Raw genomic sequence first — 27,218 nt, 5'->3', positions numbered from 1 at the left:
TACTCCCTATCGAATTTTCAATAGTGTCAAATGAAAGGTGTCATAACGCTGACAAGTTGATAACATGGTGACTTTTTTTTCAGGCTCTCTGCATTCTAGCGTTTTAGCGCCATTTTGCGTTTTCATTGCTTCAAAATCTGAGAAGAAATATTTTTGACCCTGTATGCAAAATGAGATGCAAAGATGCAAAATGTTCTTTCAGATTGTGAAACATTGCGAAACATGGCAATTGTAATTGTTTATGGTATGTTCATCAAAATAAACCATAGGGTTTGAGAAAAAGAAATGTCGTATTTCTGATCGAAACTTGACGCTTTATTTAACATACTTAAAATTATCCAATTTAAGTCAAATATTCGCCGTTTTGTTCGCAAACTTGTTGCCATTTAGAAGGCAACTTCATTATCAGTACGTTGATTCTGTCTAAAAGATTTTTTTGCGTCAACTCGTGTGGCACCCAAACATCCAGCTTTTTTGGAATCCAATCTTCTGCAAACGGCTCCAAACGGTTTTATGGTCTATACCCAGTTCCAGGCCAATCGAGCGAGTGCTCACATTCCGGTCAACTTGGATGATTTCAACGATTTTATCGGTTTCCACGACGATTGGCCTACCAGTACGGGGTGTATCTTCGACAGCCACTACACCAAAACGAAATCGATCAAACCAACGCTGTGCTGTGCGAATCGTTACAGTATCGGGTCCATAAACTACACGAATTTTTTCGGCCGCCTTCGTTGCAATTTTACCTCGCAGGTAGTAAAAACGTAAAATATGGCGAATTTCTTGCTTGGTGGACTCCATCTTTGATGCGCTATAACTTACGACTGAAAAGGACAATCACAACACTGTCAAAACGACACTTGTAGCACAGATTATCGTCTTTAACCCTCCTGTACTTGCGTGCAAAATCATAACACGTATACTCGCGCACGGTGTCACAGACCGAAAATTAAACTTCTCTGTAACGTTGCCATTGTGTATTTTTCAGGTTTTATTGGTATTTATTTGAAGAAGAGGGTATGATTGAATGAAAAAACTCCAAAAAATATGTTTCCTTCGTCTTTATTATATTTTAATAGTCATCTAATTCAGCCTCATCAAAATAGAGTAATTTCCGATACTCCAACACAAATAACGAAATTCGAATTTTTCACTGTTATTAATTAAAAGTAAGCAACTGAATATAATTCATGGAAGTATAAAGAGCTGTAAAATGACATAAAACGTATGGATCCATTGTGGTTTCATTGGAGTAAGAATCGGAACATAGCATAACTGCATGCTTGAAGCAAACATACTTTTTACATTTCATGCAGTTGTTGCGTGTTTTTCGGGTCTTTTGTCGAAGAGAAGAATGTATAACGACCTTCTAGATAATTACCAGATGATAAAGGTTCTGGAATATAAAGTTCGCATATTTCTAATATTCTTTTTCTCTGTATTCTTGGTAAACTAAGAATTAATGCCTTTTTTTAGATGGGGCATAAAAAGATTATATAAAAGGATTTCTAGGAACTTCCTTTTCTTTTTCTTGTTTTCTTGTAGATATTGTCCATTATAAAAAAAAAGACGGGTGGGTAATGTCGGGGACATAACCGGAGTGACGTAGGACTATACAAAGGGGACAGCTTTTGTTAAATATATATTTTAAATATATTGTTTTATTTTCTTCTCCTACGTGAATACCTACCTATCTACCTGAAAAATGGATTAGTTTACTGTTTACTATTTATGAACTTTGGTGTTGTGTTTTTGTTATCACTCGATATTCCCATTTTGTTCGGTTAAACCTTCCTGTTTAGCTATTGCGTTTGCCACTCACCACAGCTTTCACAGTTGGAAAATTTCTTCCCATCCAGCTTGTGACATGTTATGCGACGTGCCGGAGAAACACTTTGCCACTCACTGAAACTAATTGTTGTCTTGATGAGCGCCGAACCGAAGCTGCTCTGTTCTTGATGCGGGTTTTCTGATTGTCGTGAGCAGCTTTGCAAGCCAACTCGAGCACTCCGACGGCCGAAACTCTATAATCGCTGTTAGGTATACTGGTGCTCCGGCACCAATCCGTTCGGCCTAGTTACCCTTGCGGAGCAATCAGTGAATGCGACCAACAGGGAACTGGAGACCTGCACGGTTCGAGTGAGACTTTAACTTTCCCTTAACTTGTCCTCCTTTGTTACGTCCACGATGCCGATGCCGTACAACCACACGGGTTTACGGTTTGAAAGAAAATAAGATATTTTTTGGGGTCCGCGTGTTTTATACTCTAGCGGTACACACTCACAGGATAGAGACAAATCGGCAGACTCAGCCAGAGGGGCGAGTCCAACGAGACGAACGAATGAGCGTTAAAAGGGAGCGAAAAAAATACATTCATTACGATTTGTTCGCTCGTTGGATTCACATGCAGGCTAAAAAGGGTCCTTTTCAGATCACAAAATTATCTTCAATCTAAAGAGTTTATTGTTTTGTTATCACTCGATATCCCCATCTTGTTCGGCTAAACCTTTCTGTTTAGCGATTGCATTTGTCACTCGCCACAGCTTTCACAGTTGTAAAATTTCTTCCCATCCAGCTTTGTGACATGTTGTACAGTAAATTACATTCAATGCGACGTGCCGAAGCGCCACTCAGTGTCGCATTGGAGGCGATTTTAACCTGTAATTGAACATTTGCGATGACAGTGGTACAGTGTCGACTTTCAATGTGGGGTCATAATTTGGATCTCTATGTTTACAAAAATGTCCAACTAAATAAGCCGCATTACATGTCCGTCCAATTAGCTAATTGTCGAACTAATTGTAAATTACTGTACTTTCAATCTGGAAACAATTTAAGAATTGGTGAAAATTGAATAATCAGGAAAGTCCCCAACTATCAATAAGCTCAGAACAACTGCCAAATTCACATACTCATCAGATCCTGGCAAACAAATTATGAAAAAATCAATTTGTGTTTTATTATTATTTTGGATAACGTTTTAGAAAGCATTGAACTGTATTTCCTAAACTCTTTTTTGGAAGGTTTAATGGCCCTGAAAAGCGCCTTGCTTTATGGAATGGTTCCAATTTAGAAAACTTAGTACTCGTGGTTTTGAAAAAAAAAACCATTTCGAACGCCCTCGATGCCGCCTTGTTCTGGATTTGCCAACAAAGCAGTTTGTATAAAGAACAAACTTTTTTCTTCTGCTACCTGATGCCGTTTTGCGATTGCGTTTGCCACTCGCTATTCGCTGCAACTGCCTGTTGTCTTGATGTCCGCCGAACCGAATGTGTTCTGTTCCGAATGCGGGTTTTCTTATCGTTGCGAGCAGCTTTGCCAGCTAACTCGATCACTACGGCGGCCGAAACTATATAACGCCGGCTAGGTGGACTGGTGCACTGGTACTAACGCGCTCGGCCTAGCTACCCTTGCGGGGAACTCCAGATCAACACGGTTCGAGCGGGATTTTGCCTTTCCCTTCACTTTTCCTCCTTTACCATGTCCATACATGGCTGCTTGGGTTGGTTTGTTGATGTGTTGTGATGCGAACCGATGTGGTGTACGGTTTGAATGAGAATGATCGTTACGGCAGCGGAGCGGGGATTTTTAAGCTGACTGGCTGGCTCGAGAATTACGCATGTGTGAGACTGCGACCAATGTTTCGTTCTTTTTTTTCTTTTTCCTTTCCAAACGTGCTTCATTCTATTTCGCTGCTGCTCTGGTTGCCCGTTTTGGTCGGTACGATTTGAGGAGCACAAAATGGACCAATAAAAAATGGGCACATAGTGCATTTTGACAATGCTTGATATTTCACAATTATTCAATTATTTATCTCAACAAAAATGAAATGTTATTCGTTATGATAGATGCGTAGATATATTTCCTATCAATTGATGCAAAAACCTTTGTGATCTATTGAGAAATGCTCGAGTTATAAGCGTTCCAAATCTTGCATTTTTTCCTACTTGTTCAGTGCCTAGATTTCCATTTCACCCCCTATATCTTCCGGTTAGACGTAGTCCTACGTCAAAATATCTCCGAAACTGTAACTGTTAAAAATTTCCATAAGCCACCGATTAGTTTATAGTTTACTGTTTACAATTTTTCCACAAGTGAAATTCTTCCACAAGTGTGTATATGTATGACCATTATATTTAGCGAATAACTATACGAAAGTCAAACATTCATATTTTGCTTTTAAACGTATGAATCTAACGACGATTATATCGACGAATAGTTAATATATGGATCCGTTCAATCCAGTTACAAAAGGGACTGAAATCAAATAAGAATAGTCCGTTAATGATCTTATTCATTATATTCAATAAATATTCCACGCCGCTAACATTAATTTATACATTTCATTCAACAATATTCTAGAATATGAAAAATGGCACTTGTCCAAAAAAGTTACTCCTATACTCGCGTCGGTGTGTCAGACCGAAAGTGTTAAAAAAGTAGCACACGTCCCTTTTGTACCAACACATGCGATACGCTAAACGATGACGAACGACGAATAACGAAGCTAGAGAGAATCGCAAAGTCGCAGTGTTGATATTTTCTGCAAAATGAACGAATTATTGATTTCTCGGTCTGACAGACCAATGCGCGAGTATAGGAGTGTTAAATAGCCGTATAGTATGACCCGATGCGATGAGTACAACACAAGATATGTTTAAGTGTTGCCATATATTGACAATATACGACATTTCTTTTTCCCCAACCCAATATATAAATCGAATCTACCTGTTACCTGTAATACACGGTATGCCGTTGTTTGGGAAAATTCGGGTTGGTCCTTGACCGACCTCCAATTTTTACATCGTGATTATTTAACATTCGTGGTCCTTAGCTTCCTGTCCAGTAACTCCTATCCCTACCTCCCCGTGGTGCCGGCTGGGATACGAGTAACCATAGTGAAGATCGGGTAACCAACCCCGTGGCTTTGCAGGGAATCTGTCGCAAGGGTGAGAAGGTGTGGAAGGTCCGCGGCGGTAAGGCCTAGTTTTACCAGAGCGGTGGGGCTACCAACGAGCTGGGAACGGACTTTGTAGTGTTGGGCAGAATGTTTGATCACGTTATTAATTGCAAGGCGATCAACGAAAGGATGTGTGTACTGAGGATAAAAGGCCGGTTCTACAACTACAGCATCATCAACGTGCACTGTCCGCACGAAGGCAGACCCGACGGCGAGAAGGAAGCGTTCTATGCGCAGCTGGAAGCGACATACGACAGCGGTTCACCACGGGACATCAAGATCGTCATCGGGGATATGAACGCCCAGGTTGGTAGGGAAACAATGTACAGACCGGTGATAGGCCCATGCAGTCTACACACCAACACGAACGACAACGGCCAGCGATGCATCAACTTCGCAGCTTCCCGAGGCCTGGTGATCAGAAGCACTTTCTTCCCCCGCAAGGATATTCATAATGCCACTTGGAGATCACCTGACCAACATACAACAAACCAAATTGACCACATCCTCATCGAAGGCCGATTTTTCTCAAACATCACTAACATACGCTCCCTGCGCGGTGCGGATATTGACTCGGATCACTACCTAGTAGGAGTACATGTGCACTAACAACTATCGAGAGCTTACAACTCACGGCAAAACCGCCCTCCTCGGTTTAACATTCGGCAGTTAAAAGACCCGCAAGCTGCCGAGAATTACGCGCGCCTGTTGGATGAGGCACTGCCCTCCTCTGGGGATCTAAATGCTTCGAATCTCGAAGACGGCTGGAGTAAGATTAGCTCTGCCATCGAAGAGACCGCAACCGTGGTACTAGGTGAGGAAACTACGAGCCCACAAAACGACTGGTTCGACGGGGAGTGCCAGCAAGCGATGGAGAGAAGCAAAACAGCTCGGAAAAACTATCTAAGCATTGCCACGAGGGAGAATTTGTCCAAATATCGACGAGCGCGGAATAAGTTGACCACGATACTGCGGCGAAAAAAGCGCCAGCAGGAGGACAGGGATCGTGACGAATTAGAACAACTATTTCAAGTTAATGATACGCGCAAGTTCTATGAGAAGGTGAACCAATCTCGTAAGAGCTACACACCGAAGCCAGACATGTGTAGGGACGAGAAAGGAAACCTGATTACAAGCGAGTGCGAGGTGGTCGACAGGTGGCAGCAGTTCTTCGATAAGCACCTCAATGGCGAGATAGCAGATGGAGCCGTAATGGAAACCTACCTGGAAGTGCCCTCAAACGATAATGATGTCCCAGCCCCCGACCTCCAGGAGATCCAGTGAGAAATCGGGCTGCTGAAGGCAAATAGAGCCGCTGAAAAAGACCGACTTCCGGCTGAACTCTATAAACACGGTGAAAATATACTGGCAAAGGGCACATCATTGGGTAATATCCAGGATTTGGGAGGAGGAGAAATTACCGGAAGAATGGATGGAGGGTATTGTTTGCCCCATCTATAAAAAGGGCGATCGGTTCGAGTGCGGCAACTATCGCGGCATAACGCTAACTAACGCCGCTTACAAGGTGCTCTCCCAGATTCTAACACGTCGTCTATCCCCGATAGCCAAAGGCTTCGTAGGGCAGTACCAAGCGGGCTTCGTGGGGGCCCGCGCCACTACGGACCATATTTTTGCCCTCCGACAAATCCTCCAGAAATGTCGGGAGTACAACGTGACCACTCATCACATATTCATAGACTTTAAGGCAGCTTATGATGCAGTCGTTCGAGAACAGCTTTGGCAGATCATGCACGACTACGGTTTTCCGGACAAACTGACACGGCAGATTAAAGATACCTTGGAGCGAGTTATGTGCTACGTTCTTGTTTCGGGGGCACTCTCGAGCCCCTTTGAATCACGCAGAGGTTTAAGGCAAGGGATGGGCTATCCTGTATGTTATTTAATATAGCCCACGATTTTCAACAAAAGTACCCTGGGCTTCGCAGATGATATAAACTCAATAACAAGAAACTTTTAAGCCATAGGATACACTCAGCCGGTGTTACTGGCCTAACTTGTTATTACTATTACTATTACTATTACTATTACTATTACTATTACTATTACTATTACTATTACTATTACTATTACTATTACTATTACTATTACTATTACTATTACTATTACTATTACCATTACTATTACTATTACTATTACTATTACTATTACTATTACTATTACTATTACTATTACTATTACTATTACTATTACTATTACTATTACTATTACTATTACTATTACTATTACTATTACTATTACTATTACTATTACTATTACTATTACTATTACTATTACTATTACTATTACTATTACTATTACTATTACTATTACTATTACTATTACTATTACTATTACTATTACTATTACTATTACTATTACTATTACTATTACTATTACTATTACTATTACTATTACTATTACTATTACTATTACTATTACTATTACTATTACTATTACTATTACTATTACTATTACTATTACTATTACTATTACTATTACTATTACTATTACTATTACTATTACTATTACTATTACTATTACTATTACTATTACTATTACTATTACTATTACTATTACTATTACTATTACTATTACTATTACTATTACTATTACTATTACTATTACTATTACTATTACTTGTGGTATCTGTTGAAGGAATTTGTTAATAAATTGTAGGATGTTATTAATGTATTCTGGCCTTCCGATCGTTGTCACATTAGTAGCTGCCTAGAAGGAAATGTTTTGGGAAATTGTGATTAAAGTTATTTATTGATAAAAGGGGAATCAGCGGGAATGACAGTGCTCCAACTATTAGAAAGGAATCTTAATACAAAACTTTGCGGATACAATCAGTCGGTGTAACTATCGCATAAAATGTATCTGTTGAAGGAAATGGTTAGTAAAATAATATGTATTGTAGAATGTTACGAATGCGCCTGGCCTTTCAATCGTTGTCTTAATAGAAGCTGTATGATAAGAATCAGTTAGTTTAATTTTGACATTGATAAAGGAAAAATCCGCGGGAGTAAGGGAGTCTCTTTTCCTGTAACCCTCTCTATATCTTCATCATAATAATTATATACTCCAACTGATGTTTAAATTATAATAAAGAATTACCGCAAGATTGAGTAAAATGCCCCAGATATAAGGGTAATACCAAAAAGAAAATATAAATAAAAATTGAGTAGTAAAATTATGCAAATTTATCGGTAAATTGCGGTTAATGGATGTGTGAAAATAAATCAATCTAGAAACTAGATACAATACAGAGTGTGGGGACTAATCACCCAGAAACAGAAAAGAGAATCCAGTCAGTCTCATTCTTCTCGAACAAAATTATCAACACTCAACAAGGAACATGCTCCACATGAAGGAGGAAATGCTATCTTGAAATAAAGTTATATTGTGAATAAATGTTAGTATATAATGAATAAAAAAAAGTATAATACAGTGTAACCCCCATTATCCGCGAGCGGATTATCCGCGGTGCGGTTTATCCGCGAAAGAGAGTTCCATACTAATTTTATAAACCTACCCTAAATTTGTCAATGAGTGGTAGGTTTTTGTTCTTTTGTTTTGGTCATGACTTTCACATTATTAGACAACTGGTATACACGACCTTACAGATGGATAGTTCAATGACTCTTGTATTGATAAAACATTGTTTTCATGCTGAAATATCTGTTTTTTTGTGTTTGCACCTGCCAGGAGGGCGGGACTACTAATTAATGCGTCAAAAACCAAGTACATGGTGGGAAGAGGCTCAAAGGAGAAAACAGTGAGCCTCCCACGGACAGTGACAGCGGACGGCGATGTACTGGAAGTGGTTGATTCGTGTACTTGGGATCTCTGATCACCGCCGACAACAATACCACGAAAGAGATCCAACGACGCATTCAAGCTGGAAATCGGGCATATTTTGCGCTCCGAAAGACGCTTCGGTCAAGGAGAATACGGCGTCGCATAAAGCTAAATAAGACCAGTGGTCCTTTATGGACTCGAGACTGTGAAGTTGCTCACGGAGGACATACGCGCTCTGGCCGTCTTTGAGCGGAAACTGCTGCGGACTATTTTTGGTGGAGTACAAACGGAGAGCGGAGAGTGGCGCAGACGTATGAGCCACGAGCTACAGGCACTATTTGGAGAGATTCCCATTATACACCTAGCGAAAGTCGGGAGGTTACGTTGGGCCGGACATGTCGCGAGGATGCCGGACGACAGTGCAGTGAAATCCGTTCTCTTCAATGACCCCGCCGGCACCAGAAATAGAGGGCCTAACGTGCCAGGTGGCACGACCAGATCGAAGCCGACTTGCGAGTGATGGGACGCTTACGGAATTGGCGCCGAGTGGCCCAGGACCGAGTAGATTGGAGACGAATACTTGACACAGCACGAGCCACCACGGCTCTCAACTGATTATGTATGATTGTTTAACACGTTCACTCTGGCGCCTGCCATCGATGGCTAGCACAATCCTGGTTCATCGAGTGGCGCTCACTACAGGGGGAACGCGTTTGATTTTTCCATCTGAAATTTTTGATAAACTCTTTGTTTGCATCTGTGTGCATGTGTGCGTAGCCTGAGCTCAGGCGTTTATGTTTGCGTGTTGAAGATGACTTTGACTTTGATCGTTAACCGTTAACGTTTGCGTGTGCATTCGGATGTGTACTTTCTTTGTCTAACTCCACACGCGTCGCTCTAAGGGTAAGTTCTTACCACTCAAATATTATCTCCCTCTCGCTTGAATCCTATCTGCTCACTATCAAACTATATTCTCTTTTTTAATTCTTCTTCGCGTACCCATGGATATACGCCAACGCTACCATTCACGATCGTATTGTAGAATTCCAAGCCATTTTCGGCCTTTTAGATCCGTTTTTAACGAACCAGATTTCACCATCCTCGATTTTAAAATGACATCGGAATACGATATTCTACTACTACCGCTGGTAAGACACCTGCAGCGAAATACCCAAATCGTATGGGGTTTCGATATTTTTTCGTCATTCAATACTATTACCAGCAAACTGGAAGTCGAAACAAGAATCAATTCTATATTGTGGAATCTACGTTAATCTATTGTTGACAAAACATAGAAGGAAGTTCATTTGTATGTTTTGGAATGGTTTCAGTTCAGTTTCAAACATTAATGTTCAACAGTCCGAAACAAAGTCAGGTGTTGTTTCGTCACAACAGTATTTGACAGACAGCAAGCCCATCTGTTTATAAAATATTCTCCAACTGATGATTCTTGAATTCCACTAAAACATCGTTTAATTTTGTATTGTATGTAACGTTAAAACAATGGTTGTATTGAGTCAAAATATTACCACGTCAAGCTGGAATGGATCGTATACTTTGTGTGACGTGACAACGACTTCTTGAGACAGTTTATACTCCCCAGCAAACATTAAATCGTATAATTTTGCACGTGTCAAGTCTTACAAGAAATCCGAATAAATCATAATCGCATATAATATCAATCAAAGTATGTATCGTGTATATTTGAAATCGCATAAAATGTAAAAACTCGATTTTATATACCATTATCAAATTGAGTCGCAATTCGGTATAATAAACATCAATTTTATGATGTACATTGTCGTAAAATATATTCAATCCGCATCATATGCGTATATTACGCTGATGCAGTTTGTGTGTCGTATAAGCGTATAATTTAAATCGATTCAGTACTGTAGTAAATCGTGTTGTTTGCTGAAGAAAATCATGAAACAGTAAATCATATTAGATCCTAATAAAGAACATATTACATCATATTGAAATGTCAATGAAATGCTGATGCACTCGAAAGTTTTAACTGCTATTGGAATCAATTTCAGATAGCCACGCGAGATAGCTGGTGGATGATAATCCAGACGACCGGAGTTCGAACCCACATCGGAGCAGTCAACACAAGTCAATCAAACAATTATTATTTTTACAAACATAAATACTCATATATAAAAAGGGCGATTCGTGAGGCTATAATAAACATTTCACGAAAATATTTTGCCCCATTTGTTTTTTTCTATGTCTGTAATAAATCGTATATGAGTATGGCAAAAGTCGTATTTGATGCTTTGACAATTCATGAATATATTCACATTAGATCGCAATTTAATTCAACATAATCGCTATTATAGCCGGTCAAAGTTGCATATTCATCCAAACAAATTCGGTAAGCATTTGCCATGTATGTATATACCCAGCAAACATTAAATCGTATAACTTTGCACATGATAAGTCACATATAATTTCGTATCAAATCACAATCGCATAAAATATCAATCAAAATATCGATCATAGTTATCTAAAATCGCATAAAATGCAAAAACACGATTTTCCATGTCATCAATGGATTGAGTGGTAACGTTGTCGTATCAAATCGCATATCAGTCCAAAAAGCATCGCATATCGTTATATACGGCTTTATATGCGTACAAAATATGGCATATACGTATATCGCCTCCACTTTTGTGTGTATATGCTAGTTATCTGCATCATATATCATACAAATGTGTCTTGGTTGTATGTATATCGCCTCCAATTATAGCTATTCATACGACTTAATGTTTGCTGGGTAGCCTCCACTTTTGCATGCATATGCCAGTTAGGCGCATTATATGCCAACCAAATTTTAGGGCATATGATGTTATATATACGCTTGTTATGCGATTTAATGTTTGCTGGGTCCTCTATTTGTGGACCGATCTTTCCCAAATTTTGTAGATTGTTGACTCTCATTGTTTGCTTAGAGAATCCCAAGTATAAAAAGGTTTGAACTTAGTTTCAGCTGAGCATTTATTTTCAATTGGCTCAGCAACGTTAAGCATCAATGAGCCGTGTTTGTGAATAGGGAAAAGCCCTTGTGAGTAGAACTATGCAAATGTTCTTTCTCAAAAAGGCATAAAAACCCTATAGTTTTTTCAAGAAATGATACAATATAAATAATTATATAACAATACATAATAAAATAATATTTGAGGCTTCTTCTTGAGGATTTTTTGATAGAGATAACCACCTCCTTGAAGATTGCGTGCGAATGCGTGAATCTGAATGTGTTTAAGTTCTGAGGGAAATAGTTGGAGAAAAATGAAAACATTAAAACCATAGATTATTGGCAAATTATAGAATTATTAATAACAAAAAATAAAAAAGGTGGAGATGTAAACGATAATTAAAAATAATAGAAAAAATACACACATACTCATACTTGAAAGTGTATGGACTTGAGGAAATAATATATCAACGAAATAGCATCGAGATTGCGTGTAGCCAGAACGTCGCGGATCGAAACATAGGGGGTCATTCCCTTTTCGCGGAAATTTTCTATTAAAGATAACCTGTTATTTTGAAAATCAGAGCAATACCACACAATGTGATCAATATCATGATAACCTATACCGCAAACACATAAGTTACTATCACTAATATTAATTCGGAAAAGATGTGCATTCGAGGAATAATGATTAGACATTAGTCTGCACACTACCCGTATGAAATCACGAGAATAATTATATCCTTTGAACCATGATTTGAGGGAAACTTTAGGAATGATAGAATACAGCCACCGACCTTTATCAATTCCATTCCAACTTGTCTGCCAAGATTCAAGTGCACGTTCACGAGGAATATTGAGATATTCATCAAAAGTAATGGGCCTATGAAATAAGACTCCTTCCATTGCGCCCTTTTTAGCTAGAAAATCTGCTTTTTCATTTCCTGGTATCGAACAATGAGAGGGAATCCATACAAAAGTGATATTAAATGATCTACTCATCAAAACACTTAAAAGCTGTTGGATTCCAGACAAGAAATACGAAGAATGTCTAGACCTTACCGAACGAAGTGCCTCTAAAGAGCTGAGACTATCAGAAAAGATGTAAAAATGTTCGGGTGACAAGGACTGAATATGTTGTAAAGCAGTGTATATCGCAGCCAATTCCGCAACAAACACCGAACAAGGTAAACTAAGCTTACGGAATGTGGAGAAGTCAATATTAAATACCCCAAAGCCTGTGGAACCATGAAGACTGGATCCATCAGTAAAAAAAGTTTTGGTTGAGTCAATATGTTTATATCTTGACAAGAATATTGCAGGCATAACTATTTGGCGGAGATCACCTGAAATACCACTAACATAAACTTTCATTGTCAAGTCAAAATTAATAGAAGGATTGAACAAAATTGAAGGAATGGATTGGAAACCAGATGAAGCCGATGGGCTTTCCAGGGTCAGAAGTTCATGATATAGTAACATTCGCTTAGATTGAGTACCTAAGGTTAGAATTTTTTCAAAGTTTGCTATCACTATCGGATTGAGTGTTTCACAACGTATCAAAAAACGGAATGATAACTCGAAAAAGCGCACAGAAAGAGGAAGGATGCCAGCTAAAATTTCTAGGCTCATTGTATGCGTTGACTGCATACATCCTAGAGCAATACGCAAACAGCGATATTGAATTCTCTCCAGTTGCAGAATATGAGTACGGGCAGCGGATCTGAAGCAAAAACTTCCATACTCCATAACAGATAGAACGGTTGTTTTATACAACCTAATAAAGTCGTCAGGATGGGCCCCCCACCAAGTCCCTGTTATGGATCGAAGAAAATTTATTCGTTTCTGACATTTTTGTTTCAAGTAGCCTATGTGTTTACCCCATGTGCCTCTGGAGTCAAACACAACTCCTAAATACTTGAATGACAAAGAGAGCCTAATTGTTCTACCCAAAAGTTTAAGTTGCAGTTGAGCAGGATGGTGTTTTCTTGAAAACACAACCATCTCTGACTTTTCAGTAGAAAACTCAAAACCCAATTTACAAGCCCAATCAACCTAATTATCAAGAGAAATCTGCAAGGGATTATACAGATCAATACTGTCTTTGCCCATTACCGACACTACGCAATCATCTGCATATTGTCTCAAAGTACAATTACCTGATAAACAAACATCAATGTCATTTACATAAAAGTTGTAAAGGATTGGACTTAGACATGAGCCTTGAGGGAGACCCATGTAGCTAATTCGTAAAACTGACAAAGAACCATGGGAAAAACTCATATGTTTTTCACGCATAAGGTTAAACAGAAAACTATTTAATTTTGGAGAAAACCCATTTAGATGAAGTTTTTCAAAAAGAACCTCAATGGAAACTGAATCAAAAGCACCCTTGATGTCTAGGAACACTGATGCCATTTGTTGCTTTTTACTCAAGGCGATGTCAACCTCTGATGAAAGCAGAGCAAGACAATCATTAGTTCCTTTGCCTCTACGAAACCCGAACTGCGAAGGTGAGAGAAGGTTGTTGGATTCTATCCAGCTGTCTAAGCGACTTAGAATCATTTTCTCTAATAATTTGCGAATGCAAGAAAGCATTGCTATTGGTCTATAAGAATTATAATCAGACGCAGGTTTACCAGGTTTCAGAATAGCTATAACTTTAATCTGTCGCCACTCATGTGGAACAACGTTCTGCTCAAAACAAACATTGAACAATTTTAACAAACGTTTCTTCGCATTATCAGGAAGGTTTTTCAATAAGTTGAATTTGATCCTATCTGACCCCGGAGCCGAATTGTTACATGACAGAAGTGCAAGCGAAAATTCAGCCATACTGAATGGAGGCGCAATATCATCAGATGTCTCCAGGAAGGGAGGTGGAGCGGGGCTGAATCTGGGCATATCTTCTTGGCAAAGTCATAGATCCACCTTTCAGAATATTCAATCTGTTCATTTGAATGAGAAGAATTTCTCATTTGTCTGGCAACTCTCCAAAGAGTGCTCAAAGAAGACTCTCGGGAAAGCCCATTCACAAAATTACGCCAATAACCTCTTTTTTTGGCTTTTATGAAGCTTTTGAATTTACGCTCCAGATAAATGTAATTGTCGTAACGTTCGCAGGAACCCGATTTACGCCAATCCTTGAACGCATTCGATTTTTCTTTATAAAGATCTGTGCAATCATGATCCCACCACAGATTAGGAGGACGACTGCGAAACGAATTCCTAGGAAAACCTTTCGTCTGAGCATCAATAGCACTGTCATGAATTAATCCAGCTAGAAAATTATACTCTTCTAACGGGGGTAACTCATGAACTAATGCCACTGATTCTGAAATAATTGAAGAATATCTCTTCCAATCAATGTTTCTAGATAAATCATGCTGAACATTCATAGTTCCTGACGATTCAGAATAATTCGAAATAGAAACGGTGATTGGTAAATGATCACTTCCATGTGGATCTTGGATAACCTTCCAATAACAATCTAATGATAAAGAGGAAGAACAAAGGGATAGATCTAAGCGACTTGCGCGGCCTGGTGATGGAGCAATTCTTGTTATATCACCTGTATTCAAAATTGTCATGTTGAATTCATCGCATAGATCATAAATAGAATTAGCTCTGCGAGCGTCAAAAGACTCACCCCAGCCAATTCCATGTGAGTTGAAATATCCTAAAATAAGATGAGGTTGCGGTAGAAGCTCAATTATATTCACAAGGTTTCGATAATTAAGCATTGTACTTGGAGGAATATAAATAGAAGCAATGCACAAATCTCTACCCTTGATACGTGCCTGACACGCAAGAATTTCAATTCCTGTGACTAAAGGCAAGGGAATCCTGTAAAATGGATAGCATTTTTAATACCTATGAGAACTCCTCCATAGGAATCATCACGGTCTAAACGAATAATATTGAAATCATGGATGTTTAACACATTGTCCGAACGAAGCCATGTTTCAGATAAAGCAAACACATCACAATTCAAAAAATGGAGCATTTGCTTGAAAGAGTCAAGTTTTGGTAGAAGACTTCTACAATTCCACTGTAAAATAGTAGATTTCTCTGACTCATTCAGTAAATTAGGCATCGAAATTAATGAAGGAGAGGAGAGGCCACTTTGAAACCATTTGCTTAGCTAACTGACTGATAGTAGGGAGCCAAGCAGAAATGAGACATTTCATTGAATCTGAAATTCCGAAAATATCAAAGATCCATCCAACAATCGAAGAAAAAGGAATACCTCCTGTAAATGATTGGGGTTCAGGAGCCGATTGAGAAGCGAATCTGGAATGACTTGACAACTCTTCGAAATTGTTGTTTTTCAAATGCTTGTTTCTCATAAATTACAAAATGAAACCTAGATCTACCCACAGCTCTTAAAACAAGTATTTAATTATCCATTCAATTGTATATAGACATTGAATTTTGAAGAACATTTCATTGGAAATGTGCATGGTTATATTTTCAGACCAAAAAACAAAAAGTATGCGTTTTTCCTACACTAATATTGTTGGTGATTACGTCACCTATGCAAATATGGGCAGTTTACTGTTGTAGTTCAGCATTCACAAGCCTCAAATAGTCTATGAAACCACACTGCGTTGGTAAATTTGGTTCCAGACAATGTAAGCCATATGAGGTAATTATGATTTTTTTTTCATCAGTATCGATGTATCATTAGGAATTTATTGTAGTACTAAACGATATAACAGGCTGCAGGCTGCTCGATCAGTTTTGGCACAATTCTACGAAAAATGTAAACATAAAAAAAGATTATTTTAGTATTTGATCCAAAATGATCCAATAATCATATTGCAAAATAATCTACTTTCGAACGATAAACGTGTTTTAATTTGATTTCTTCCCTCTAGTGACTGGTTCAATCAAACAGAGCAATGAAATTTGGAAGCAGTCACGACCCAAAGCGGTCATAAGTGCAAACAAAACGCAAGCTTCTCCCGAAAGCTTACAAGCAATGACACACTCCAATCCTGGAGCGCCATCTAACTATCAACGAAACGTCATCCACAGCTGAAGCCAAAACCATCCGAAACCGTTCCCAAACTTCGATGGGCGTACAAACTAAATTAGACAAGTGCGAAGTCACCCGCCATGCCCTGACCGCGATTCGCTTGACGTTCAAATACGCCACACGGGACCACAAACAACAGAATTGTCCATTCATAAAACATCACCAAAGCATCAACCTTCAGCTCAGAGTGAGTTAGCTTTTCGTTTCGCGAGCGTCGCGTTCCGTTCAACCTTCGTCCTGTACGTTTGTTGCATATATTATATTGTTCAATTTTTGTGTGTATCGAGTGAGCGGAAATATCGAACCTCCGCGGCAATGTCCTGCCGAGCGAGTTCAATTCTTTGAATTGCGGAAATTGTGAATCATCGCCGTCTGCGGAAAAAATAGTGCGTTCTCTCTCGGGCCATGAACAACAAGAAAAAAGCATGCATTTGTTTACTAGTTTAGCGAAAAGAAAAAGCTGTAAAAGTTGAATGGTGTGGAAGAGAGCAGCAGCGTCGTAAATAAAGCCAGCGAAAAGGTGTATCAAGCGCGAGCCAGCGTTTCAAGTGAAAACAAAGCTTTTGAATAGTGTGAAAATTTCAATTGGAGTGTACATCGCAGCTGTGCTCTGCATAACAGGAAAACAAGATGGTTCAAAAGTACGAATCACCCGTCAGGATATATAAATATCCTTTCGAGCTAGTGATGGCCGTAAGTAATTTTTTTCCCAGTACTTATTTATCGCAGCATTCCGACACTGTGACATGCGTGTATGTGTTTGTGTGTATTGCATTTATCCATCGAACAATATTATGCGACGAAGCTGTCATGCTCAGAGAATCCGTCCAAACAGAAATCCATAACTGATTGCCCTTTTCGAAAGCAACATTATGATGTAAATTCCTTGTCGTAAGAAGCAAACTCGAGAACTGGTTGTGAATCGTTCACATTGGAGCGCATGCCAGCGTGTGTCTGCTCAAGTCAACAAACATTAGCCTAGACTAAGCGTCGCGAAAGGGGAGGGAGAAGAGAGTCAATTACCCCAGAAGCACTCCAATCAGTCTCTGGGGCCAGCTGAACTTCTGCGACCTCCCGTTCTCTTTTGCGCGAACAACTATTGCTGGTATTGTTGATCGTCTCTTTTTCGTTGAATTTGTGTTTTTTTCTAATTCTGTGATAAACCTGTAGTCGCTTATTGGCGCTGTCTGCAAACTCTCGACGGGTTTAACTGACCCGTACAAAGCGATCTGAGTTGCGCAACAAACGGTTACTCAAATGTTCTTGCTGATTTGATTGCTACCGGTCCAAACTAGTCAGAACTGGTGGAATGAAAGATTGACTGGATTGAAAACAAATCCATTCCAGTTGGAATCTCAAATGATCTGAATTCTTCAACCCTGCGTCAGAATGAGTAGAAGCGAGATAACAGTAACGGGGAGGATTCTGTTATTTATTTGTAAACAATGTTCATCTTTTTTGATGTTTTGATTTATCCTCTAAAGTTATTCTTAATTTGTGCGCAGAAAGCAAAGTTCGAAATAGAAATTTAGGACGAATGAAAATTTTGGTTGGAATGCTGTTATTTATGTGTTTACTAGCTGACCCGGCTAATTTCGTCCCACCCAGAATGAATTTTTTGTTATCAAAACCTTCAAACATTCTCGATTTCTTACTAAGCGAACGTTCATGAGTACAATCGCAGAAGTGTTCATTGATTGATCTTCTAATTGACCCTTTACAACTTCCTTTTACTATGAATTTCCTAGTACTTCTCGTCATTATAATATCAAATTAATTCCAGACACAATTCTCGTTTCCGGAAGTAGAACAGAAGTCCGAAAACTCCTCAACACACCTACCCCATCTTTAAGGGGAAGGGGGGCTGCCATATAAATGAAACACAAACTTCTGGATAACTCGAGAACTAATCAAGCAAATGGAACCAAATTTGGGATGCGAGGGTTTTTGGGTACGAGAAATGTTTCTATGATGGTATGACACCCTTCCCTCATTTGGAATGGAGTGGAGGTCCCATAAAAATAATACATGTGATAACGAAAAATAAATTTTCGGCGGGACGAAGTTTGCCGGGTCAGCTAGTATATATGTTTTAGTATATTCATTTTTCGTTATCACATGTATTATTTTTATGGGACCCCCTTTCCATTACAGATGAGGGAGGGGTGTCATATCATCATAGAAACATTTCTCATACCCAAAAACCCTCACATCCCAAATTTGGTTCCATTTGCTTGATTAGTTCTCGAGTTATGCAGAATTTTGTGTTTCATTTATTGACAGCCCCCTCCCCCTTAGAGATGGGGTAGGTGTGTTGAGGAGTTTTCGGATCTCTGTTCTACTTTGACTCAACCAGTTTTCCTTTTGATATTGTTTTGTGTTCAACATCGTTGGCAATGCTGTCGCTTGACAGTTCATCCTACGCGTTAGAGGGGTCCTAGAATCCACAAGGTGTGTCGAATCGCCATAGAAACATTTATTGCTCCCTAAAACCTCCATATGCAAATTTTAGTTCAATTTGATTGATTAGTTCTCGACTTACGCAACCTCCCCCTTTAGGGAAAGGGGAGGAGTATCGATTCACCATAGAAACGTTTCGTGCCCACTGAAATCTCCACATGCCAAATTTGGATCGATTTGCTTGATTATGTCTTGAGTTATGCGGAAAATTATGCTTCATTTGTATGGCAGCCTCCCCTTATAGAGGGAAGAGCAGTGTCTTTTCACCATAGAAACGTTTCTTGCCTCCAAAAACCTGCACATGCCAAATTTGGCTCAATTTGCTTGATTAATTCTCGAATAATACAGAAAATTGTGTTTCATTTGTATGGCAGCCCCCCTTAGAGAGGGGAAGGGGTCTCGAACTATCATAAAAACCTTCCCCAGTCCCAAAAACCTCTACATACCAATTTTCATGTCGATCGGTTCAGTAATTTCCGAGTCCATAAGAATTAGAAAGACAGACATACAGAATTCCATTTTTATACATATAGATTTATATTTTCTAGCTGACCCGGCAAACTTCGTCCCGGATTTTTTGTTACGAACATCAGTGTCACAAATTATCAAAATTTATTCACGAATGAAGGAATTATGTTTTCCCCATTGTCGAATGAATTCTCTTCTGTTGAAATTCGACACCATATCTAACATAATGAGTATAACACAAGAGTCGAGACGCGTGAACTTTGTCTAGTATATTGAACGAAACAGCATGAATGAATTTCGAAAAGTCTGCATTCAGGCACTTTCCTTACTATCAATAATTTCAGGTGATTATCACGAACGTTATGTTGATCTTCGTCGCTTGCAGTGATTTTTTATTGAAAACGTGTTTGTTTTCCATATCTATAAAAAAAAAGAAGGACCAGGAATCGTTTAGGACGTTTATCGTTGAACGGCGTCGGACGTTCCGTTTCCGCTTTCTATGCTATTTTACTACCGCCATTTCGCTCTAACACGATCTTAGTTTCTATTACTTTCTTTATCTAACTTCACTTCACTAACTCCATTTTCAGTATTTCAGGGCTTTTTTCAATGGCCTGGAAGCCACCATATTTTTTCCCAAATGGCAGCGAAATACGATATTCGACTTCTGCTATTGAAGCCCTTTCATCCAATACCCATAACGTAGGGGCTTCATATCATTGCTGGTCATTTAGAGCCAGTATTATTAAACCGGAATCAAAACAAGATTATGTTCGTTTTCCGCTCGTCTGTTTTTTTTTTCACCAACTGCCCATAGAATTGGACGTGTCAAAAAACATAGTCAGAGTTATACTGTACATTCCATGGCCGATGTCGCCAAAAACAAGAATTTTGTGCGATGATGTGATGAATCTTTTAACAATCAATCAATGTTGAGGCAACGGCTCAAGAGTGCCAGGATATGGCTTGGCGGACCCTACAGGATTGGCAGCGACTCACCACTTCAACGATCACTTGGTCATCGACGGACCAAATTCACACAAAATCGTTTCGTTTGCAGATTGAATAAACACGTCTGGATAGATTGGACTATTGATAACGACTGAATATTTATTTCTAGTTATAAGATTACAGTGCGTAGTGTTCTAGGTGTAAGTGTGCAGTTTGAACGAAACAATCGATATTCGCATTGCGATTAGTTGGCCTAATCGGAACTGGATTCTGCAGCTGTGACGATCCTGAACAATCAATTATCGTTGAATTTTATGCTTTGATTGTCACTAATATGCAATGATCTTTTTCGAACCATTTCGAATGTCATGACGAAAATGAAGATGTAAATGAAAACTGAGCTTCATGGTGACTCTCGCTTGAGCAGAAGGTTATCAATACAAGGTAGGCTGAAATTCGCCGTATTTGAATGTCGTGAACGTGAATATTTTCGGCACTGATCAATACCTTCAAACATTCACGTTTTCTTACAAAGCGAACGTTCATGGGTCCAACCGCAGAACTGGTTGATCTTTTAATTGACCCTTTACAAATTCCTTTTAGCGTTTGCATTAAAAAAATGGACAAAAATTGCCGAGTTTTCATGAGTTTATCGTCACACGCACTGACGAAATTACCAGAAAAAAACTGACAGCTATATCAATCGAACTCAATCCGTGATTGCGAAAATAGTGAAGCTACTCTCACTCAGAAGTGTGTGCGTTCAAAGAACGGTACCCCGTCCCGTATGGACGCCGGATACGCCCGTTCCGGCATCTACAACATCTTGGCACTATTGGACAACAATCAGAGCATCGAAAAAAGCCTGGTTCCGAACGGCCAACGACCCTGAGCGACAAGAAGATCCAAAGGATGCTGAAGAGGAAGATCGAGGGGAAAGTGGCTACATCGCTGCGTGCGCTTGACCAGGAGGTCGGTGCAACCGGCCAAACAGTGAAAAAGTACCTGGCAAACATGGACATACATGACAGGAAGCGGAGGTCTTTGAAGTTATTTCACACACTTCCCCGAGAGATGCTGATGTGGCTGACAATCAACAAAAAGGGGATGTCAAAGTCGTCCTTCTTTAGTTCCGAACTGATCTTGAACGGGGAAATTTATAGTACAAAGTGTCTGCCGGAAGTTGCGTCGTTCATCAAGAAATACCATGAGGGCGAAAACGCGGTGTTCTGGCTGGATCTGGCGTAGGCCCACTACTCGAAGCGATCGTTAGAGGAGATGGAGCGGCTGAATATCGATGTGATACCCAAGTCGGCGAACCCGCCCAACGTCCCCCAGCTGCGCCTCATCGAGAATTTCTGGGCAAACCAGAAGCAATGTATTAATGATCGCTGCAAAATTTTACAATGATCATATAATAGTTCAAGAACTACAACATGCTGTTGCAGCATTATTACAGGATGTAGTTGATGTTTTTTTTCTGTTATAGTGATTTTCAACACATTTCAGCTGGTTCGTCACCTTTACTCCCATTTTTGGAAGAATGTCGAGAGTGAGAATTGAACTCGTGATCTCTGCGTGAGAGGTATGGATGTTACCATTACGCCAGATCGCCTCCCTGTAGTTAATGTTAAATGACCATTACCATGATTGATTGATAAACAATGTTCACGTCAAGATTTCTTTTATACAAAACCAAGAATTTTACCACCTACTGTATGCCATCGGCCGTTTGCCATGCGCTTGCCAATGCAATCGTATTGAGTTTAGAAAGAATATGAACCAAGGCTAATGAAATGTTTACTATACATATTTACAATCCTAACGTGATCTGAACTTCGGCTCAAAATTGTAGATTTCTATGAACGTGTAAACTATACAACTCGAGTCGGCCCACACGCGATACACCGTGGGAAAGGGCATCAAATATTTAAGCCATCGGGATTTACCGATACGTTCGGAATCTATAAATATAGTGCAGCTTGGTGGTGGCCAACTCAACAAGGAACAAGCACGTTTCATATCGAGCACTCGGACACGAACGGGAACTGCAACAGGTGACTATAATTGGGAAGGATCCACCGTGATGGGTGATGGCAACATAGTTACATGCCGCGGCGTTCGATTTGGTTATACAATTTCATATATTAATAATACATACGTCATTTATCTGGTTGCTCGTGGCTGAAAGCACACGTCACCGCAAAATAAAACTGATAAGTCCACGTGTTATAAACGTTGATTTACTTCCAACCTACCAATTTGCGAGTGGGAAAAAAGGTTAAAATGAAATCGAGGAATTGGGGCTTGTGTTCGGCTGGATTGACCGACATTCAAATAACATTGACTGTGTGTTGATTGTATGGCAAATCATACAAACGACGCTCGAAATGTGATTCAATGTAATTGTGTTCGTTCGAAGAGCATGTTGATGAACCCATTTGGGAGCTTTCATCACGCAGTTTTTCGGAGAATATGTCGTGCAATGGTAGAAAAGGAAATTTCAATATTGACTTACTGTGGTTAGAAAATGCCCACGAACCATTAGGTCTTATCCGTCACTTCAGTTTTGTCATGATGGGGCCAACGCTCTTAGCCAACATTAAATATGTATCTTGGCACCAAGCGAAGAAGAAGCTCAAGCATGTAACACAGCTGTCGTCACTTGTAAGTTGAAAGCTCGCAGCAGGTTTCGTGCTAATTGCTTTCCAAGCTCATTTTTAACACTGCCAGATGTGCCGTCTGGCCATGGTAGAAGAGTGGTAAATCCGGATAGGAATGTTCGCGAAGATGTTGTTTTATTGCCATACATGAACGCGAAATGAGAGGCAAAAAAAAAGCATTAACCCCCTATTAATTCATATCTCAACGTCATTCCAAGTAACGACGTAATTTAAAACTTTACGACATATGCATATGTTCCGAAGAAATTGTTACGTAAAATGTAGGCTACGTGTTACTCCTACCTTAACACTGTGTTTGGCTTCTCCCTGCGCCCTAGCTCCTTTAGAGAGCGCGACAATCGATAGAGTGACTTTCATAAAGCGAAGCATGCTAATAATTTACCGTTCATGCTATTTAAAATAATTGTTGCTAATGTGTAATCTGGCTTCTTCGCTCTGCTGCGGCGCTTATTTCACAGAATCTACACACGCTAAGGGGGTTTTGCTCTGTCATCAATCGCCTTTTGATTTATAGTAGATGTTTGCTTATCCAACCTGTCTGATATTTCGGCACCCAATGGTTTCGTTACTTCTGATTGGCCTAGTGAAACTCCATACTATGTGGATATTTGTCCGAGTGAACAAAACCCAAAAGTACTCCCTAGTCTATTGCAATGAGGGTTACATGATGAAGCTTCTCAATGTTCTATTGCCTACAAGACTTAGTAGTACTTAGTAGTGGATTATATTATACGTTCTACACTAGCATTGTTCATAATCGTCACTATTATGGGAGTATCGTTGGAAGTGCAATTTAAATCCAATATTCCCACAACTGACTACAACTCAGTGAAATATATATACATCAATTGGAATATGATGTGTCGGGGATCATTTCAATCTTCACGCTATTTTGATACAGATACGTTACTCATAGTGGTGCGATCTGGAGAGCTTTGTTCACATGAATCCACTGATCAGTTCCGAAGATAATGACACATGGTGGAATAAATCCGATTGGGCAACAATCTTCCCAGTCTTAGTCCCAATCGAAAAATAAAAGTGTAGAAACGAATTAGGCTTCTTAAGACCAATGTAACTGTAAAAATTGATGTAAATACAGGGTGGGCCATTTAAAGTGGAAGCATCTGGCAACCCCATAACTTTTGACAGAGATGTCAGATTAACAAATGTCATACCGCGTTGGAAGCGTCATTTCAGTACAATTTTAACCATGGAACAATACACACCTAAACAACGCGCTGAAATTGTTCAGCTGTACATTCAAAATAACTTCTCAATTGTGGCTTTTGGCAAAAAATCATAATGTCTGATGAGGCGCATTTCAACTTGAATGGAGGAGTGAATAAACAAAATTGTCGGTTTTATGCTACTGAAAACCCTCAATTCATCGAAACGCAACCTCTTTCCGACCAAAAAGTTACTGTGTGGTGTGGCATTTATGCCGATAAAGTCAACGGCCCGTACTTCTTTGAAAACGAAAATGGAGCAACGGTAACCGTGAATGGGGAGCGTTATCGGACAATGATAACCGATTTTTTATTGCCATTTGTTCGTGAAAATGAATTGGACAATTACTGGTTCCAACAAGACGGCGCTACATGCCATACAGCGGCTGCCACGACCAAATTATTGCGCGAAATGTTCCCCGGAAGATTAATATCGAAAAACGGCGATTATGACTGGCCACCGAGATTACCTGATTTGACGACTCCTGACTTTTTTTTATGGGGATATTTGAAATCCAAGGTATACACTGGTAAACCAAGGACCCTGGCTGCGCTGAAAGACAATATCCGACAAGAAATTGCTGCCATATCGGCCGAAACATTGGGCAAAGTGATGGAAAATGCCGAAAAAAGGGCACATTTTGCGGTCAAGGCCAGAGGCGGTCATTTACGAGATATCATAATCAAAAAGTAGTTAGAACAAATCTCCTTGGACCAAAATAAATGAATTTCAAAAAAAAAATTTAAAATTCCACTTCTTTACTTTGCTATTGCAAAAACAAATCCTTCCACTTTAAATGGCCCACCCTGTACAATGTAACTGTAATAATGTAAATACAGGAAGTGTGTTATATCTGTGGTATAACCGCAAGGTTGACGTAGGACTATCGTTGATTTAGTGATCATTTGGTTGATGTTGAATCTGAATCCATTCTGAATGAATGAATAAATGAATACTTGGGGGACTTCGAAAACGAAAGCGTTACGTTGGAGGCACAAGGTATTGCATCCAATATTGGATACGAAAATATTCTACTGATGGGGAAGAATAATCTTCAGAAGCTTTCCTGCTAACTGCACTTGATTGAAAAATCACAAAACCAAATGCGTTTGGTCTTACCAGTGGCGTCAAGTAAAGCTTTTGCTCCCGAGGCGGAAGAGTTGATTTGCACCCCCACCCCGCCCCCGTCAGAAATCATATTTATCTAATTTCTTCATGTAATTTGCTTGAATGTAATTTTCAATTCCAAGGGAAACTGGCAGATCATTTTTCAGCAACGATAACATTATTTTTATAAAAAAATTAAAAAAACATCTTTCCAGAATCTTCTCGATGCTAGATAACAAACAAAAAGAGTTGCGCGTGTATGTGTGTGTGGCGGCTGCTTCGATGCCTCAAGTGGTACTTTCTCGGTTGCTTTTTCAGTGGCATCACTCTCCTGCTCCTCCCTTCTGGCCTAAAGTCCACAAACAGGCTCTTGGTGACACCGTTCATCAGCGCTTTCATGATGAACGAAGTTAGCTTCACCACAACAGTGACAACATGCTCCAATCGCTGTACAATTATGACTGAGTGGATTTCCGAGCGGCGCTCGCTTATATACCGATTGGTGATTTCAATAGCTTGTTTTGAAAGCAATTTTAAGGCTATTGAAATAAGTTTCTGGATGAAAAACTAACAAGTATATAACGCGTAGACATTTTATCTTTCGAATGAAGTGTTTATCATACCATTTCCTTCAGTTGTTAAGAAGCTACTAACCCTCACAACCTCGGTCTCCGGGGTAAAGCTTTCGTTTTCGAAACTTTTATTTTACACCCTGGTATAGAAATGAAAGACGTAGTTCTACGTCAAAAAAGAGCCAGAATAAAACCATTTTGTTAACGAGAGAGAGTCATAGCTTCGAGTAATCATATTGAAAACTGACACCAGTACCCGCTCTTGATTGAATTGTATTGCAATGTGACGATCCAAAATATCCAAAAATTCATTCTCGTTGCTCTGAATTCTATACCATATAGTACGTATGCTCAGCATGCAAACAAGCTTTTTTTGACCGAAAACATTCGAACAAAATTGACGAAAAACTGTATGATGTAAATGACATTTGAACGCAATAATTACATATCGCTTTTATATTAATTACTTACTCTGCACTGAAACACATTTTCCAACTTATCTCCGAGTATTGAAAGTTGCACTAGAAGGAATTCGGGTAAAACCAACACCCTTTAATTTTTCCAGTTAAAAGTGATTTTTTTTGCAAGTTTTCCGACGCTCCTTGTACACACATTCCATTTCTTACGTTTCGAGGCACCTTTCAGCTGCTACAAAACCGGTTAGCAAACATGAAACAGTTCGTGTAAAATTTCGTTAGACGAATTTAGGTGTTTAGTCGATAAATTTAGTAGAATCGATACTCTTTTGAGCCTACAACAATCGTTCTTAAATTGTTTTTTAAATTCTCGGTTTGGTGGTACTACTTTTTTATGAAATACCCTTAAAGTGAGCTTTACTTTCCTCGAGATTGCAGTTGCATCATGAACGATTTCGGTGCAGAAAGTTTATAGTATCTTCTCTACCTCTCTGCCTCTAACTCATTGCGATTGTGTCACATTTACCCGAAACCCACTCACCCGAATG

At 39.4% G+C, this 27,218-nt stretch overlaps 2 protein-coding genes across 3 annotated transcripts in view; both read left to right on the top strand.

Annotated features, from left to right (window-relative positions):
• The first annotated feature begins 5,050 nt into the window (after positions 1-5,050).
• Positions 5,051-16,785, top strand: LOC129773308 (uncharacterized). The gene is made up of 4 exons (XM_055776909.1): positions 5,051-5,551; positions 5,633-6,243; positions 6,362-6,828; positions 16,622-16,785. Exons 1-4 carry the CDS (start codon positions 5,051-5,053, stop codon positions 16,783-16,785), a joined length of 1,743 nt encoding a protein of 580 aa, XP_055632884.1.
• Positions 16,786-16,938: 153 nt separating this feature from the next.
• Positions 16,939-27,218, top strand: part of LOC129776040 (protein real-time) — a 45,995-nt gene continuing 35,715 nt past the window's right edge. Inside the window, exon 1 of one of the 2 annotated variants that reach the window (XM_055781410.1) lies at positions 16,939-17,475. In XM_055781410.1, the coding sequence (XP_055637385.1) occupies positions 17,413-17,475 (63 nt within the window). In that variant the 5' untranslated portion in view covers positions 16,939-17,412. The remainder of the gene's footprint in view (positions 17,476-27,218) is intronic. The other variant, XM_055781411.1, reaches the window with a different exon arrangement.

Source organism: Toxorhynchites rutilus, chromosome 3, assembly GCF_029784135.1.
Source record: "Toxorhynchites rutilus septentrionalis strain SRP chromosome 3, ASM2978413v1, whole genome shotgun sequence".
In the NCBI taxonomy this organism is placed as follows: Eukaryota; Metazoa; Arthropoda; class Insecta; order Diptera; family Culicidae; genus Toxorhynchites; species Toxorhynchites rutilus.
Note: the sequence above shows the minus strand (reverse complement) of the source record. Positions and strands in the feature narration are given on the sequence as shown.

Coding starts and splice junctions, on each gene's coding strand:
- LOC129773308 (XM_055776909.1), top strand. CDS start 5,051: ATGTTTGATCACGTTATTAATTGCAAGGCGATCAACGAAAGGATGTGT. Junction 5,552..5,632: donor TTGACTCGGATCACTACCTA/GTAGGAGTACAT, acceptor AACATTCGGCAG/TTAAAAGACCCGCAAGCTGC. Junction 6,244..6,361: donor CCCGACCTCCAGGAGATCCA/GTGAGAAATCGG, acceptor GGTAATATCCAG/GATTTGGGAGGAGGAGAAAT.